At 46.8% G+C, this 16,944-nt stretch overlaps 1 protein-coding gene across 1 annotated transcript in view; it reads right to left on the bottom strand.

The window, feature by feature from the left end:
• Positions 1 to 3,897: 3,897 nt before the first annotated feature.
• The window catches only part of LOC103180422 (collagen alpha-1(I) chain-like), a 46,577-nt gene continuing 33,530 nt past the window's right edge, over positions 3,898 to 16,944 (bottom strand). The window contains exons 37-65 of the mRNA XM_007896255.2: positions 16,576 to 16,629; positions 16,107 to 16,160; positions 15,647 to 15,700; positions 15,309 to 15,416; positions 15,023 to 15,076; positions 14,516 to 14,623; positions 14,253 to 14,306; positions 13,753 to 13,806; positions 13,309 to 13,362; positions 12,592 to 12,642; positions 12,125 to 12,232; positions 11,650 to 11,703; positions 11,055 to 11,108; positions 10,883 to 10,936; positions 10,129 to 10,182; positions 9,979 to 10,032; positions 9,695 to 9,748; positions 9,208 to 9,261; positions 9,051 to 9,104; positions 8,703 to 8,756; positions 8,104 to 8,157; positions 7,519 to 7,536; positions 6,996 to 7,049; positions 6,544 to 6,606; positions 5,946 to 6,111; positions 5,415 to 5,521; positions 5,107 to 5,187; positions 4,799 to 5,014; positions 3,898 to 4,122 (exon numbers count right to left, since the gene is read on the bottom strand). Coding sequence (XP_007894446.2) covers positions 3,985 to 4,122; positions 4,799 to 5,014; positions 5,107 to 5,187; positions 5,415 to 5,521; positions 5,946 to 6,111; positions 6,544 to 6,606; positions 6,996 to 7,049; positions 7,519 to 7,536; positions 8,104 to 8,157; positions 8,703 to 8,756; positions 9,051 to 9,104; positions 9,208 to 9,261; positions 9,695 to 9,748; positions 9,979 to 10,032; positions 10,129 to 10,182; positions 10,883 to 10,936; positions 11,055 to 11,108; positions 11,650 to 11,703; positions 12,125 to 12,232; positions 12,592 to 12,642; positions 13,309 to 13,362; positions 13,753 to 13,806; positions 14,253 to 14,306; positions 14,516 to 14,623; positions 15,023 to 15,076; positions 15,309 to 15,416; positions 15,647 to 15,700; positions 16,107 to 16,160; positions 16,576 to 16,629 — 2,136 coding nt within the window. The 3' untranslated portion in view covers positions 3,898 to 3,984. The remainder of the gene's footprint in view (positions 4,123 to 4,798; positions 5,015 to 5,106; positions 5,188 to 5,414; positions 5,522 to 5,945; positions 6,112 to 6,543; positions 6,607 to 6,995; positions 7,050 to 7,518; positions 7,537 to 8,103; positions 8,158 to 8,702; positions 8,757 to 9,050; positions 9,105 to 9,207; positions 9,262 to 9,694; positions 9,749 to 9,978; positions 10,033 to 10,128; positions 10,183 to 10,882; positions 10,937 to 11,054; positions 11,109 to 11,649; positions 11,704 to 12,124; positions 12,233 to 12,591; positions 12,643 to 13,308; positions 13,363 to 13,752; positions 13,807 to 14,252; positions 14,307 to 14,515; positions 14,624 to 15,022; positions 15,077 to 15,308; positions 15,417 to 15,646; positions 15,701 to 16,106; positions 16,161 to 16,575; positions 16,630 to 16,944) is intronic.

Below are 16,944 nucleotides of genomic sequence, written 5' to 3'. Positions count from 1 at the left end.
GTGGGGGGGCAGGGGTGGGATCGTGGGGGGGAGCAGAGGGTGGGATGGTGTGGGGGGGGGCAGGGGGTGGGATGGTGGGGGGGGGCAGGGGGTGGGATGGTGTGGGGGGCAGGGGTGGGATGGTGGGGGGGGCAGGGGTGGGATGGTGGGTGTGGGGGGCAGGGGGTGGGATGGTGGTGGGGGGGGGCAGGGGGTGGGATGGTGTGGGGGGGGCAGGGGTGGGATGGTGTGGGGTGGGTAGGGTAGGGGGTGGGATGGTGTGTGGGGGGGTAGGGGTGGGATGGTGTGGGGGGGGCAGGGGGTGGGATGGTGTGGGGGGGGGGGGATGGGGTGGGTGGTAGGGTAGGGGGTGGGATGGTGGGGGGGGCAGGGGGTGGGATGGTGGGGAGGGGGCAGGGGGTGGGATGGTGGGGGGGGGGGCAGGGGTGGATGTGTGGGGGGGGCAGGGGGTGGGTTGGTGTGGGGGGGGCAGGGGGTGGGATGGTGGGGGGGGCAGGGGGTGGGATGGTGTGGGGGGGGCAGGGGGTGGGATGGTGTGGGGGGGGCAGGGGGTGGGATGGTGTGGGGGGGGGGCAGGGGTGGGATGGTGGGGGGGGCAGGGGTGGGATGGTGTGGGGGGGTAGGGGGGGGTGGTGTGGGGGGGCAGGGGGTGGGATGGTGTGGGGGGGGGGGCAGGGGGTGGGATAGTGGGGTGAGAGGAGAATGCTGCCCCGACCCCAGTGAGGACGATACACAAGTCATCCGCACACACAGGTCACCGGGAGATTCTCAGTCGAAATAGAACATCAATAATAAAATTAATAATAAGACGACACATAATAAAATATCATTGTTTTATCATTATCATCATCAGCGTCGTCGCCGCATCAGTGAAACGCAAACACTGCGTCAATTAAAAATACCTTTATTTATTTATTCATTCAGTCGTTCATTCATTCATTCATTCATTTATTTATTCATTCACGTGTTTGTTTATTTATTGGTTCGTTTATTTATTGAACAAAACGTACAAGTAAATGACCAGCATATCAGTTTTATTCGGAGTGAGACTGCCATCCCCTACGGACGCAAACGACACGAAATGAAATAGAAATAAGAGGCTCTGATAAAATAATCAGTGGGATAGTACAAAGAAAAGCCCTCACTGCCAGGTAAGGTATACATATACATAATATATATATAAATACAATATTCTGAGCTTGTACCACCTGATGTCAACTCCAGCAAAACCATTCTACGTCTTAATATTGTGACGGTTAAACTCCAGACGCGCATCAGGAACGCGGAGCGGTGTGACCCCAAGTCCTAAAAAGTTGTAAAAAAAAAATTCCGCATTTCTTAAAGCCCCCTCTCCCCCCCACTCCCAAACCCACCCCACCCCCGAACCCACCCCAAAAAAAAAAGGCTAAAAATACAAACTTTTGGTTTTAATGCAAAAAAAAATGTGCAAGAATGAGAAAGCTGAAAAAAATCTTCACTCAGGTTATATTTTAAGTCTTCTCCCCTTCCCCCCACCCCTTCCCCCCACCCCTTCCCCCCACTCCCCCAACCTTTTTTTGCTTTTATTTTTAACATAAAAACCCCCAAAAAACACTGTAGTCTTCTCTACCCATTACCGGGATCCTGTTCAGCAATCTGTTGCGCTCCCTTTTAAATCATTTCGGTGTGAAAGCGAAGGGGAGATTTCCCGGGCCGGAGGGGCCGGAGGGGCCGGAGGGAGGGGCCGGGGGGCTGGAGGGCTGAGCCGCTTTGCGAGATGCGAAGACGTGTGAACGCGCAAAAAAAAAAGAGAAGAGAAAATCTTGCAAATAACCAACAGGTGATCTTTTTTGGGTCTTCAGTCCGCACACGTGTACAGCCCCGTCACCCACATCGGGAACACGAAGCGAATTCAAGATCCTCATCCTCACCTACGAGGCCATTCACGGCCTCGCTACCTCCTCCCTCTCCGAACCTACTCTCCCACTACTTACCCCCCCCCCCCCCGTCCCCTCCGTCCTCCGGCTCCGGTCTGCTCCACATCCCCCGCCCCAACCGCCCGACCATCGGTGGCCTTCAGCCTCTCAGCCCCGAGGCTCTGGAACTCCATCCCCAGTGCCTTCGCCGCTTCCTCCCTTTCCTCCTTCAAGGCCGGTCTCAAGGCCTTTCTCTTTGACCTTCAGCCTTCAGCTCCGCTCTCGACTCCCTCCCCTCCCCCTGACCATCTCCCCCCCTCCTCGCCCCCTCCCTCCCCTCACCCTGACCATCTCCCCCCCACTGCTCGGGTCCTGACCCCACCGTCCAGCGCCTTGGGACGTCCTCCCGACGTGAAAGGCGCTCTGTAAGTGCAATCTTGTTGTTGTTGTTGTTGTAACCCGCGGGTCACGGACACACACACCGGAGTTGCCCGACTCCAGATCTTCTCTGATTGAGAGGCGACATTTCGTTTTGAAGAGCGTCCAAAACCTCTGACAGCAAAGGCTGAACCCCGAACCCGTTCTCTCTCTCTTTCTCTCTCCGGTTCAGTTCTTTCCCCATTTCGCCGCTTTCCCGACGCTCCAAAATGCGGCATTTATCAATCAGTAAATCTCGATGAGAGGGGGAATTCCTCCCCCGGAGTGCGGTTACCCTCTCGGGGGCTGAAGGCAGTGAAGGAGTTGCTGTCTCTCGAACGAAAGATGTTTGCGGTTAAATGGTGGGGGGAAATGGGGGGGGAGAGGGGAAAGGGGAAAAGGGGGGGAGAGGAAAATGGGGGGAGAGGGGAAATGGAGAGGGGGTTGTGGAAGAGGGGAAATGGAGGGGGGGTGGGAGAGGGGAATCGGAAGAGTGGAGGTCGGGTGGAGTGGAGTAAGGAACACCGGCACAAGACCGGTTGGAGCTGTAACAGTCGAAGTTGAGACCGGGACAGTAATTCTGTTTCGGGAACGGTTGTGTTGCGTTGTGTCGCTATCGCCGAACTCCCAGTCCGCGTCACTGCTTCAAGTCATTCTCAGACAAGAAGTGACTGGGATTCTCCTGATAGTCAATATTAATAATAATAATAATAATAATACAGCCCCTGTAATTTTCTGACACGTACTGTGAGACAGACTGCTATCCTGCGCTTCACTTCTTTTCGAGGTGAAGGCCGCTACACAAATGTGATTTGTTCTCGTCGTTCTGGACTCGAAAGACTGATGTGGGCAAAAGCAATGTCCGAGCGCTTTGCGATAACATAAGTGGCCCGAAGCACTAACCCAACCCCGCGAACACTACCCAGTGTGTAAACCGAGGTGGGGGGGGGGGTCACGGTCACTGTACTTTGTCAGCTTTCTAGCTTGTGCTGACAGGGCGATGGGAGTTACTCCGGTATTCACTCAGCACCAGCCAACAGACAGCAAAGTGGGGGGAGATGGCGACTGCACCAGAACTGGGCACCGGTTAAGTCGATCATTGCAACCGTCAGCGTAAACAACAGCAAGTCCTGCAAAGATTGACAGAGGCCTCTGCAAGGGAATATACTCCCCCCACCCCCCAAAAAAATATAATACATTGCTTGTGGGCTCTCTCCCTGAATCTCCCTGACCCCCTCCCTCCCTCCCACCCACCTTCAAATCCCGCCTAAAGGCCTTCGTTTTTGATCGTGCCCCCACCCACCCACCCACCCGCCCGCCCGCCCTGTTGCCAGACTCTGCCACCGTCAAGCCCTCCGGGACGCTACCCCGTGCGAAGGGCGCTGTATAAATGCGAGTTGTTGTTGTTGTTGTTGTAGCTTTCTGAAGGTAGATTTTCTTTTGCATTAGTTTGCGTGCAACTGCAAGTGAAGAGTTCGGTCCTGCCTTCGACCGTTGTTTTTACGAAACTTGGGATGACGCAAAGCTCCGTGTTTGTGTGCGTATGTCTGTGTGTGCGGGTTTGTATGTGAGTGGGTTTGTGTGTGAGTGTGGGTTTGTGTGTGAGTGCGGGTTTGTGTGTGAGGGTGTATGTGGGTTCCCATTCATCCTCCAGAAAGTGGTCCTGAGCTTTTCAGTAAAAGCAAACGTGACCGACAGAGAATCCGAACTCCTGAGCGTCGTTGCCGTTGTTAAACACGGCCACGTCTCTCAGAGGCAACAGGTTAAGTTCGTTGGTGCTCACTTCAAATTCGGTCCCTGAATCGTTCAGCTGTAACGAGGGAGGGGGGGGGGAAAAAAAATATTAAGTCTGCGATGATCTTTGCCCCCGATCAACATATTGAGACGTCTCGAAGACGTGATAAGGCGCTATTTCAATTGCAAGGCGCATTGTTACTCTTAATGGTTTATCGTTGGAGAAGCACGAGCTAAAAGATCAGCCCACTGTACTGTAAACAGTGCCAAGTCCACAGAGATCGGAGTCTCTCTACACTATAATAAATAAGTTACGAAAAGATTTGGTGGCAGACCATGAAAACGCTCTAATTCATTACGACCCATACAAATATGATTTATTTTTTTCCCGCAGACCGTTCTGTATGTTGGTTGATGTTTCTGCGCGCCTTTCAATCACTCTTCAGTGGTAATAATAATAATCCTTGCATTTGATATAGCGCTTTTCACGTCTTCTCGACGTCTCAAAGCGCTTCACAGAATAGACTGTAAAGTGAATTGACTGTATATCTGTGGGTGAAACGCGGCAGCCAATTGCACACAGCAGTGTCCCACAGACAGTCGTGGATTGAAATTACCAATTTTTTTTTTTTGAGGGATTATTATCAAGCGTGTGGAGTAAGGAAACTTGCCCAAGGTTTCTGCCTGGAATGGAACCCAGGTCTCTTACTGATCAATAAAGCTCTGTATGTTATCAGTCACCAGCAACTCACCGAGCATCCATCAAACTGCACGGAGAAGTCCTTGTGCCCATTATAGATTTCCTTCCTGTTGTCCCCCATGAACTGAATCGGTGACTGTTCTGTACTCTCGTTCATCTTGAACCAGTCAGACCCCACTTTGCACTTATAGGTCACTTTTTGGGTTGCGTGCGTACTGTGAAGCTTCAAGAACCGTAGCTGTACAGTGCTTGCTCCACGATATTTAAACTGTTGGCAACAACGGATAGGGTTAGGTTGTGGCTGCTCACTTATGTGTTTCGGGGTGACCTTTAAAGCCTAGGCGTTGAGTGTCGACTTACCAAATATCCTCCAGCCACAGAACTGAACCAGTGATATGCGTTCTCCCTCCTGTCCTCTTTGAACCAGGCTTTTGTGGGTGCCTGTGTGGCAATAGAAAATAGTTTCAGCCTTGGCTGTGCTGCAATCCGCGACCTCGCGATTCGTAGATGAGAGTGCTACCGACTGAGCCAGGCTGACTGACAGATAGATACTTGGGAAGTCAGGATACAAAGGGAGATATGGAGAAACGGTGGGAACAATGGAATAAGAACTGCCACCATTCAATAAAATAGCCGAATGGGCTCCTTCTGAGTTACGTCACCATTACCTCACTTTCCACGTTCAGCAAACAAGTCGATCCGCCAGCTGTGAAGTTGCAGTAGACCAGGAGAGCGTCGTAAGGGCAGCCCTGGTTGGGGTCGATGTAAAAGTAACCTGGAGAGTGAGAGAGAGAGAGAGTTAGTGCTCAGGGGTGTTGGCGCGGTTGAGTGAATAACCCATAGTTGAGTTGCTCTTATTGGTACTTGGAAGAATCTCTTGGTTTTGACAGTAGGTCAGAGCCTCAGTATTAAATAAAACACCAAATACTGCAGATGCTGGAAATCTGAAAACAAAAACCCAAGTCGCTGGGAACACTCAGCAGATCAGGCAGCATCCATGGAGACGGAATCCATATGGAATTAGTCGCAGTTTAAGACGGCTACTGAGGAAAGAGGTGTACGTGGCTGTGAAAACGGGTTTTAGTGAGCACATGGTCAAACACAAGAAGGGAAAAGATGGAATCCATATGGAATTAGTTGCTGCCTGATCTGTTCCCAGCGACTTCTGTCTTTTTCCCCCAATATTAAATGTTCCTCACCGTCACTGAGGTGCGGGTGGCACAGTTGCAGTTCCTTGCAGCTTGTAGCCGGGTTGTCTTTGGTTCCCGTGGGCGGGTCAACAATGTACCTTATGTCCATGTTCAGCGCTTCGAGGGCTTTCCATATGCTTTGTGAATCCCAGTGGCGTGATTTATTGTAAATTACCTGTTTGTTTTTTTAAAAACACAAAAAAAAACACACACACGGGCTAGAGCGAGGTCCACTGCGGTGATCGCATCGACTAGAAAAAGAAAAGGTTCCATTTCAATTTCGACCTCTTCTCTCCCGAAGGTGTGGACACTACCGACACGTCTCCAGCATCCAAAGTGAGAAGTGATAAATTACTGAACACTTAACAGGTGTGCAACATACATTCCAGTTTGACCCCAGGGACTTGCGACTCTGGACGGTTACTTTAAAGAGGACGTCTTCAGTAATTACACATTCAACAACAACTAGTTACATTTATTCAGCGCCTTTCGTGTCGGGAGGATGTCCCAAGGCATCGGACAGTCAAGGATTCAATTTCTATTCTCAAGACAATCTAGATGGTGCGACTCGATACGCAAAGTTATCGAGCTCCATGATACGGTGTACCTGTAATTGTTCTTCTGACAGATGCATTGAAGGTCCCGGTCGACCAGGTGGACCACGTGAGCCCTAGACACAATAGAGAGGTGGACAGATTGGTTTTCTTACTTGACGAATATTTAATGCATCCTGATAACTGTTAACACTCCAGCTCTTCCTCTTCCTCCCCAACACGCCCCCCCCCCCACCCCCTCATGCTAAACTTTCTGGAGTGAACTTGATGGGTCTCAGACGCAGTGAGAGGCTTGAAAAGAGAAGGTCCTTTGGAGTTTGGGACCAGAATGGAAGCCAAAACATATATATGTATAATACACTAATGTTAATAATAATCCCTATATTTGATACAGTGCCTTTCACGTCAAGAGGACGTCACAAAGCACTTCACAGGATATACTGTAAAGTGGAGTACACACACACACACACATTGCAATATACTGTGTTTAAGCATCATTACTTACAGCTTGCCCCTTTGCACCTCTTGTCCCTTGAGATCCCTCGAAGCCTTTGAGCCCCTGAAAAATTTTACTGTTTTAAAATGATCTGGCGACCGGCCAAGGCCGCACCTGAGTGACTTAAAAAAAAATTTTTTTTTATAAGCGTGCGGCCAGCAACCAAAAGGAAACCTGACGTTGCGATAATTAACGCAGGGAAGAAGCTAAACCGGGCAACGTGGGGATTGCAGATTGAAAAATATAATCTGTGCTGTTTGCTCACTTTTTTGTCTATTGGTCTATGGCGAGTGAGGCAGGCATAAACACCGAACCTCCGGAGATTAATTCACAGTGAGTCAATGAGCATCGGAAAGAGAGAATGTTGGCTCTCATTGTTATAATGATTAATCCTGGTGTTTGAGGCAGCGCCTTTCACGTCGGGAAACCTCCTGAGTGTCTCTCAAAGCGCTTTGCAGTCTTAACAGTAAAGTGTGGCGTAGATTTTTGATCGATACTTCTGTTTGTGCAACAAAAGCAAAACCGTACTTACCTTCGGTCCAACTAAACCCTGCAAAGAAGCAGAAAATAAGAGGGCATGTTTATTGTCACATGGCGCGAGAGCACAGGAGAGTGCGTGTGTGTGTGTGCACGTGTGTGTGTGTGTGTGTATGTGTTCGCGCATGTGTGGGGTGGACGGGGAGCATCTGACATGCTCAGGTTAGTAGAACTTTTCGTTCCATGCTATTCATGCAATTATCATAAAACCCTATTGCAAGGTTGGGATTAATTAATAGCATTATTAGCTGTTTGGGTGGGGGCGGCAGAAATTGCACCTGGGTCTAAGTTTACTGTAAATCGAAGTTGAGAAGTTGAATTCAACAAATTGCTGAATTCTGGATAGGTACAGTGATTCTTTACCCAGATGGAATTTAATAATAACCTTTGCATTTGATTTAGGGCATTATCAAGTCTTCGAGTCGTCTTGAAGCTCTTCACAGAATATACTACAAAGTGAAGGACGTTCCAAAGGATATACTTTCTTACAATATTTTAATATATGGTTTATTTCCCTTTTATGACCGGTTTCCTCTCAGCGGCCAGAGGTGATGCCTCCACGTTTCCCGTCAGCACTTACTAGCAATCCTGGGAATCCTTCTGCTCCTCTGATGCCTTGCGCCCCAGCATTGCCCTGTCATTACAGATAAACCGCACATTACAGGCAATGCCTATGTATAGTAACATCATAAGTAAACACTTGTGTGAGTATCAAACCAAGCATAAAGATAATAAAATAGTATGTCTTTGTTTTAATATTCTACCGATTAACCAAAGTCCTTCTCGGGCCCCGTTATAGGGCCTTGAATGAGACAAGGGAGGGGGCGGGGTGGAGAGGCTCTGGGATGGAGTTCCGGAGGCTGAAGGCCCGACCTCCAATGGTGGAGTGGGCAAGTCGGGCGAGATGGAGCAAGCCAGTGCCCACCGAGTCGAGGGAGCGGACAAAGCTGGTAAAGCTTTAGTGGGTCACAGAGGTAGGAAGGAGCCAGACCATGGAAGGGCTTCAAAAGAGAGGACAGGAATCTTGAACTCTAGGGATGGGAACCAGTGAAGCCGGGGAGAATGGGGGTGATAGGGCCACGAGCTTAGTGCGAGAGAGGAACACAAGCTGCAGCTTGTGGAGGGAAGAGTCAGTCAAGCCTGAATGTAATGAAAACAAAGAACAAAGACTAGGTTTACCTGCTCACCCTTGGCACCTGGTGGTCCCATCAAACCTTGAGGTCCAGGTCTCCCCTGAAAGAAGGAGACAGAATAAGTAAATGAGATGTTACTGTACAATCACTGGCTAATGCTGATATTAATCCTTTACATTTGGTACAGCGCCTTTCACGTCAGGAGGACGTCTCAAAGCTCTTGACAGGAATGTACCGCGAAATCCAGCCACTGCGTTCTTTGTGGCATTATAAACTTGAAACTTGCGAAAGACATGGCACAGCCTATGAAATGTTACCGAAATGTTCGTTTTCAAACTGCGAAAGGCTGACTTTCTAGTTTTTCTCATCAGTATTGAAATATCCATCCACATACCTTCTGTCCTTCATCTCCAGAAGGCCCTGGAAATCCAGAGTCTCCCATCGCACCCTTTAACAGAGAAATATTAGCTGGAACCGGGCCAAGCGAAAATGCTCATCGACACAAATAAAATGGAACAGAATAATGTGCAAAATATGTATTGAATATTTACTTTTTGTCCTTTCAGATTCCGAGTCCCTTTTTCTCCTCTCAGTCCCCTAAGTCCCTGTGGAACAACATGTTGTTTAGTTGTTTTATTTGATTTCCTTGTGGTTTTTTTTATTCCCCTGTATTTCTGAAATACTGGAGCAATATCGGAAACTTTCATCCGTGAAGCTCAAGCGATTTACAGGGGTCTGTCACCCTTTAAAAGCTAAAAACAGATAATAAACCTGCATTACATGTAATTGTAATGCAAAAATAGGTCACTATTTTTAATCTATCGCTACTTCCCCCAACACAGTATCGCGACATTTAAAAGATTGATGATAATTTAATTTGGCTGTGACAATGAACGTGCGCTGAACCCATTTGCGTTCAGTAAGTGCTTGCGATTTCAATGCCGCCTTTAACTTGCATTTAACATAGATAGCCTTTGAAGACTCCTTGTTGAAAGGGGTCAGAAAAGAAAAGCAAACATACTGAAGTGTCCAACTTACAGGAGGTCCTTTATCTCCAGGATACCCAGCGTGGCCTGTGCTACTTTTCGGACCCTACAGTGCAGACATTTTAAGGCCAGAGTCAGCAGAGCAACAACAACTTGCATTTTTATACAGTGTGTTCCCTCAGGCGAGGCAGCTCCTCAGAGTGTTTAACGGGGACGGGGACGGGGAGGGAGGAGGTGACCGTAAGCACAGTCAAAGAGGAAGGCCTTTGGTTGAGATCAAATGGACTAAAGGGCTTTCTTCGACCGAACCAATCTCGTGGTCATGTGCTCCCTTACCTTGAAACCTTTCTTCCCTCTTTGCCCTCTCGATCCTGCTTTTCCTCTCCTCCCCTGGAAAACAGAAGAGAATATTCCTTTCTTCCTCTGAAACCATAGTGATTTGGACAAAGGAACTCAAACGGGAATCTAAGTCAACACCATACGTACCACCCTTCCTGACTTGCCAGGAAGTCCTGGATTGCCTGCTGTACCACCGTCCCCCTTAAGATTGAAACAAACTCAGATTTAACCACTGTGCTCATGGAATCAGCCATGATCTCGTAGAATGGTGGAACAGGCTGGAGGGGCTGAATGGTCCTGTTTCTATGTTCCGAGGAATGAGGTGTTCGATGGAATTGTGAGAATCTAGGAAGAGGGGGGAAATAATCCCGGCTACATTACTCGCCAACAGGTCCGCTGCTTTTATAGAACTGGGAGTCTAATTTCGGTTGGATTGTTCCGGCCATTGCTTTTAATTTTAAACGGGTGGGGGGGAGGGGGAAGGGGGGAAGCCATCTTGCGAGACAGTCATCTGGAAAGGGCCTTGTGAAGGTTGTCCCACAGGTAATGGTAGTACAGTATCCATAAATTATAACGGGGATGGGAAGTCCTTTTATTGCAGGCTTTAATTGCCCTCCAGCAGAGCAGTACATTGCAGTGAACTTGAACGTGAATTCTAACCCACAGAGAATGCCAGGTACTGTAAAACGGTTGACTTCTTCAATGAATCATTACTTACACAGTGAACCAAAGAGGCGATTAACTCTGTGAAAGGCGCTGGGTGAGGCGGATTGCTCCGCTGTTTTAAGACACCTCCTCCCTCTCCAACCCCTCCCTCCCCTCCGCCCACCCCCCACCCCAAATAGCGTTGAGTCAGTGGTCCTCCTTACACAGAAAGGTTCTGTTCTACTGTTTGTTTTACCTTTTGTCCTTTGGTCGCTCTCCTGCCTTCAGAGCCCGGTCTACCTCGGGGTCCCTAGAGATATAAACGCTTCTCATTAGCCTCTTACAAGTTATCCAGCACTTTGTGGTGGGGGGGGGGGAGGGGGGGCAGGGGGTGGGGGGTCATTCTGAAACAATAATACTGTACGTACCTCTCGCCCTGCTTCTCCAACATCCCCTTGTAACCCCGGCTGTCCCAAAGCCCCCTAAAAGAAAATCACACAAATATTCCCAATTACACTCATGTGGCAGGAGAGGTATTTTAATTGAAAAAAACTGTTTATTTCTCTTTCTTTTGTTCCCTTTTTGAGGGAAAATACAATGTGTACTTGGAAAGGAAACATGTGCAGGGCCATGGGGTAAAAGCGGGGAGTGGGACTGGTAGGTAGCGCTTTTAAAGAACCCGGCTCAGGTACGAGGGGATGAATGGCCTCCTTCTGTGCTGTGAGTTTCTATAATTCGATAGTTCTGGATACTTTCTACTTGGGATTTACAAGATGGTACTCAGAAATGGAACCTCACAATATCAAATGCAAGGATTATTATTATTATTATTATTATTTAGCAACATGTCCATTATTATAGCGAGCGACTACCAGGATGGTAGAAGGGCGACTAGATGGTCTTTTTTCGTCTAGCAATTTCTATGGTCCTCTGTTGATTTCTCCTCCTCCCCCACAACCAGATTCTTCATCCAAAACAGTCTTATGAGCTTGGGATTGTGAGTTTGGGATCTTGATGACCCACCTCCAATCCTACTTGTCCAGGCAGTCCTGTCTCTCCGGTCGGCCCCTCTGACCCCTGTAAAGATAAACGCTATTGTTTAGTTCTGGGACTTTGAGCTTTGACGAGTACTTTGCACAACAATAACTCAAAATCATTTTAACTTAAAGGAACCCAATCCTGAGCACGAGATCTCACAGTCGACACAGTTCAATGTGCACCAGAACCGTTATGTTTCGCAACTACAGAAGCCACGTGTGTCATTCATTAAGAGCACATGTTTGCCCGGCCCAGCTCAAAAAAAAATGAAACTCAAGTTACGCAGGAGGGTCTAACTCTCGATATTTCTTCCCAGATTTCTTCAGAAGGAATGTGCAATTACAATTTGAGAATTCTTCTCGAAAGAAATAAGATGTGGAACGGAGTCTTGGTTTCAATCAATTCGTATGGTTCTGCAGGATTCAGATAAAACAACAGAAATAAAAAGCACATAACTCACTTCAAGCCCAGGAACTCCTTTCGAACCTATTTCACCCTTCATTCCCTCAGATCCAGTTTCTCCTTTAGGCCCTGATAAACCTCGGACTCCCTCCAAACCAGGCGGACCCTAAATGAGACAATATTACTGAACAGATCTGGAGTCTGGAGAGGAACACTGAAGCTGTTGTAGATAAGAACCACAGCTTTGGCTGGTTTTCTACACTGGTACGCAACGCGTACTTCAAACCTGGCTAAAGAAGAAAAATCCATGCATTTCCTGCAGGATACTTCTCATATCTGTCCTATCTGTTGAACGTCCTGTGATACGTAATGCCAAACAATGTAGAGACATTGGTTTTACATACAATTAATTGACTAGTTGGCTTTTTCTGCGTTAAATAGACAGAGAGCTGAAAATCGACTTCTCCCGTTTGGTTTAGCTGGTAAGACTACTTTGGCACAAGCCAGCAGGAATGAAATACCCACCTGAACCCCAGGTGTCCGTTCCCCCTTTCTTCCTTGTGGCCCACGTGACCCCTAGTGTTAAAAACATGAAGAGCCTTCAGTCTACACGTTCCTCTACTTTGCTGCCCGTTACATAGAAACAGGAGTCGGCTATTCAGCCCCTCGAGCCTGTTCTGCCATTCTATAAGATCATGGTTGATCTGTACCTCAAGTCCAATCATCTACTCTTGCCCCTTAATACCCTGAGCTAACAAATATCTAGCCACCCCAGTCCTGTCAGACCATTAAAAGAGAGGCATTGGGTAAGGTACAACCAAGGGATTGAATTCAAACAGAATCACTTGGGAAAAATCGTTTGAAAAGCCTCTAAAATCCTTAGATCTCACCTCTCTGTGACATAATCAGTGGCCATGCCTTCCATTCCTATACTCCTAAATCCCTAGGATTCTGCTTCCATCAACCCCTCCCAAGTCTCAGCCACCAACCCTCCCTCTTTCTGTCTTTTAAATGCCACCCACTTCAAATCCTACCTCTAATGACCCTGTACATCACCTCCTATCTCCCACCCCCTCCCGTTGTTGGGCTTCCAAACCTGGTTCTCATAAATCGCTCGAGATGTTACCCGTACATGAAGGACGCTGTATAAATGTGTTCATTATTATACTCTTGAACCAAAGGCCTGAAACAAAGGGTTTAATCCCACCCCCCCAAAAAAAAAAAATATATTATATAAAGAACCTGAAGTCCTGTGTCTCCCACAGCTCCAGCAATCCCGTTAGATCCAGGGAGGCCCTGATGATAGAAACATAGTTTATAAAGTGCGGTGATTTTATTTCACTTTGTTTTTTTTAAAAAACACAAGAAACAATTCTGCTAGAAGCTCGCCAAATAATCAACAGCTTTATGAGGCCTGGTGATAATTGCACTGCGTAAAAATAACATGCGAAAAAAGAAAGCAATTGTTCGATCAATGTTTCGGGACTTTTCAGCCATAAAGAGACGGTGTTTTGTGTTTTTTTTAAAAAAACACTGGCAGTGGAGTAAATGGATTCACCTACTTGGGTGTCATCAATACGTTTACCACCTTCCTCCTGTCGAATAATGTGTCATTTGAACCACCGCAACTTTTTTTTGGAATACTTTTCTAATTGTATCAAGAATTCAGAATTCTTTTACAGATACCTTCTCTCCTTTCAGCCCATCTTGACCCAGAAATCCCATGTATCCTGGTGCACCCTGTGAAAAAGATTGCAACGTGTCCTTCCAACCTTCAGTCTTTATGAAGTCTTTAAGTATATGCATTATAGTAATAATAATCCTTGCATTTGATTATAGCCTCTTATCAGGTCATTGAGACGTCTCAAAGCGCTTCGCAGGATATACTGTAAAGTGGATTGACTGTGGATTTTGCGGGAGAAATCAACAAATAGCTATGAAGTGAGTGGCCGATTTTTTTTACTTAGGGGCCTGTTGGCCAGGACACCAGGAGAGAGACACTCCCTTCTCTTTTCGAATAGCACTGCGAGATCTTTAACGTTCACCTGAACAGGCACAGACGGGACCTCGGTTTAACGTCTCATCCAGATTACATAGACCCTCACCTGCTACAACGGCAAATTGACAGTTGCCTTTGTAACACATTTTTACCCTGTCATTTAAACAGCTGATATAATCTTACTTACATCTCTGCCAATACGTCCTGGAGGACCCGTTATGCCAATCAAGCCAACGGAACCCTATTAAACAGAAAGCATTTGAGAACAATTATTGATTCAGGTATTTTTCTTAAAACTGCGTGAGTCAGGCTCCAACTTACACTTCGAACAACGTGAGCGAGCTTAGTGTTACGCAACGCAAAATGTACCTAATGGGAAAGGTCCGAGGAATTGTTCACAGGACAGAAAAGAGCAATGTACAGAAACTAAACGGGTTCAGTGTTTCTCACCGACAAGCTGGCCTCTCCCTTTTCTCCCTTCTGCCCTCGTTTGCCTCTGTCTCCTGTGATCCCGATCAGTCCTATTGAACCAGGTGGGCCCAGAGAGCCGACATCTCCCTAAGGATCAAACACATACAAGCGGCGCTAATACTGTAAATGGTCACAGTGTAGAGAACTGCCCTGAGGATATTTCAGTAGGAACGACTTCAACCACATGCACTGAGCTGAAATGGCCAAGGATTATTCACAAATTAGTCCAAGGTGAGGCCTTGCATTGACCTCGGCACGAGACAATGGTTTACCCGAGCGCAATTCTGGTTTCCTACGTAAGACGGTGGGGGGTTACGTGTCTTTTGACGTGGGACATAAAGGGGATGGGGGAGGNTTGCGTTGTTTTCTTGGCAGTTAGAAAGTCGAACCCCGCTTGCTTCAACTTATCTCAAAGGTCGAGCAACGTGAAGTCAGAATGCTGGTTTATTTTGTCTTTACAATGCTTCACGCTTGTCTGACCAGTACCTTTGTTCCTTTTATCCCAGGATCTCCTTGGTCGCCGTCCAGTCCCGTTTCCCCCTGTCACGCACACAAACAAACACAAACACACATACACACGCAGCGATTCAGTTCACGTGTGAAAAAAACAATTCTCCATCAGAAGCGACAACAACAACTTGTATTTATATAGCTCCCTTCACATAGCAATATGAATATATTATACATTAATATATCCAAAAGGCTGTGGATGCTGGATCCATTCAAATTTACGCCATCTCGTTTCTCAAACGTATCTCAAAAGAGCTGTTACCTCGTGTCCTGGTTCTCCGATCTCTCCCGGGCCTCCCTCCAATCCCTCACCCCCCAACAGCCCCGGAATTCCTTCTGCTCCCAGCATCCCAGGATTTCCTGGATCTCCCTGTTGGGAGACAAAAATCCAACACCAGTCAGAACGCAGGCAGACTCAATGAGGCCAATTTAAGAATTGAATACCGTTGATTTTGCAAATGGTAACTTAACACTGTTAAGGATCCCACACTGGAATCCTGGTTTGATGTTACACATCATGCATTTGGTGGAATTATAACAAGGAAAGCACACAAATAGCTAACGTCACCGGCTAAAATGCTCAGACTGGTGAATACTGACTTGTTCTCCTTTACGTCCAGACAAACCGTCCTCCCCTACAAGACCTGGTGAACCCTAAAGAGAGTCAATATCAAACAATGTTCAGGCAGGCTTTACCTCTCAACAACAATCAACAATGACCACAACAAGGACTTGCACATACACAATGACTACTTAACATAAAATTATTCACAATTGTGCGCTCCACTGTTTGTATATAACCCTATTCCGCACGTACTGTGATAAACTGAAAAGGAGGGCAGTATTCTATTTCTGCTCTTGCCAATGTTACATACGGTACACGTAGATGGTGGTTTAGGGGCAAATGTGGGTCATTGTCGTACGTAGGAATAACACAATGGAATACACAATGGAATAACCAGTTTGTTCTACTTCTAAATGTATAACAGTCTCATAACTTTATGGCTCATATACTTAGGTTTTCCATCATTTTAATGCTTCCATTAAAGAATGTAGCTACCTGTTCTCCATCCAGTCCCACCACACCAACGTCACCAGGCGGCCCAACTTCACCCTAATTCCCAAACCAGTGTGAAGACAAGTAGTTGCAAGTCAATTGGAAAAGAAAAAGAATATTAATAACAATAATAGTAATAACAATCCTTGCTTTTGATACAGCCCCAATAACAATAACATTTCTCAAAGTGATTACAATTACTGTGAAGTCTTTTGTAGGCGATTGTGGTAGTGTATTTGTACACAGCAATGTCCTACAAACTGCCTGAAGGTGACTGACAAATTCAACTTCTCCTTTTGATTCGTGTCGAAAAGACGAGGTTATTTAACATCCACCTGAACAGGCAGATGGAGCCTCGGCTTAACATCTCACCTTTAGGAACCCATTGGTTTTGATGTTTCACCAGTTTCCTTCAACAAGCCCCAATACTTCTAAATTGATTTAACTTCAGATCAGTTAAAAACAACTTTACCTTTTGACCTTTATGTCCAAGATGTCCTTCAGTTCCAACGAGTCCTTCTCTTCCCTGAAATGATTTCAGTTAAACGTTATAAAAGATAATGATTTTCCAAATAAAAAAAATGGCCTAAGGATGGGTGTCTCTTGCAATTATTACTCTCTGTAATCATTTGTGTTCCAAATATGTTTGTTTATTTATTCGAGGCACTATGGTTGAGACAAAATCCATATTAATAGCACTAATAATTATGATTATAATAATAATTCTTGCATTTGATATAGCACCATTCACATCAGGAGGACGTCTCATAGCACTTCACAGGATTCACTCATGTAAAACGTAGTGACTGTGTATTGTTTAGGCAAATAAAAAAAAATTGGC

Source organism: Callorhinchus milii, unplaced genomic scaffold (genome assembly GCF_018977255.1).
Source record: "Callorhinchus milii isolate IMCB2004 unplaced genomic scaffold, IMCB_Cmil_1.0 Scaffold8, whole genome shotgun sequence".
Lineage (NCBI taxonomy): Eukaryota > Metazoa > Chordata > Chondrichthyes > Chimaeriformes > Callorhinchidae > Callorhinchus > Callorhinchus milii.
This window is presented reverse-complemented; position numbering and strand designations above follow the sequence as displayed.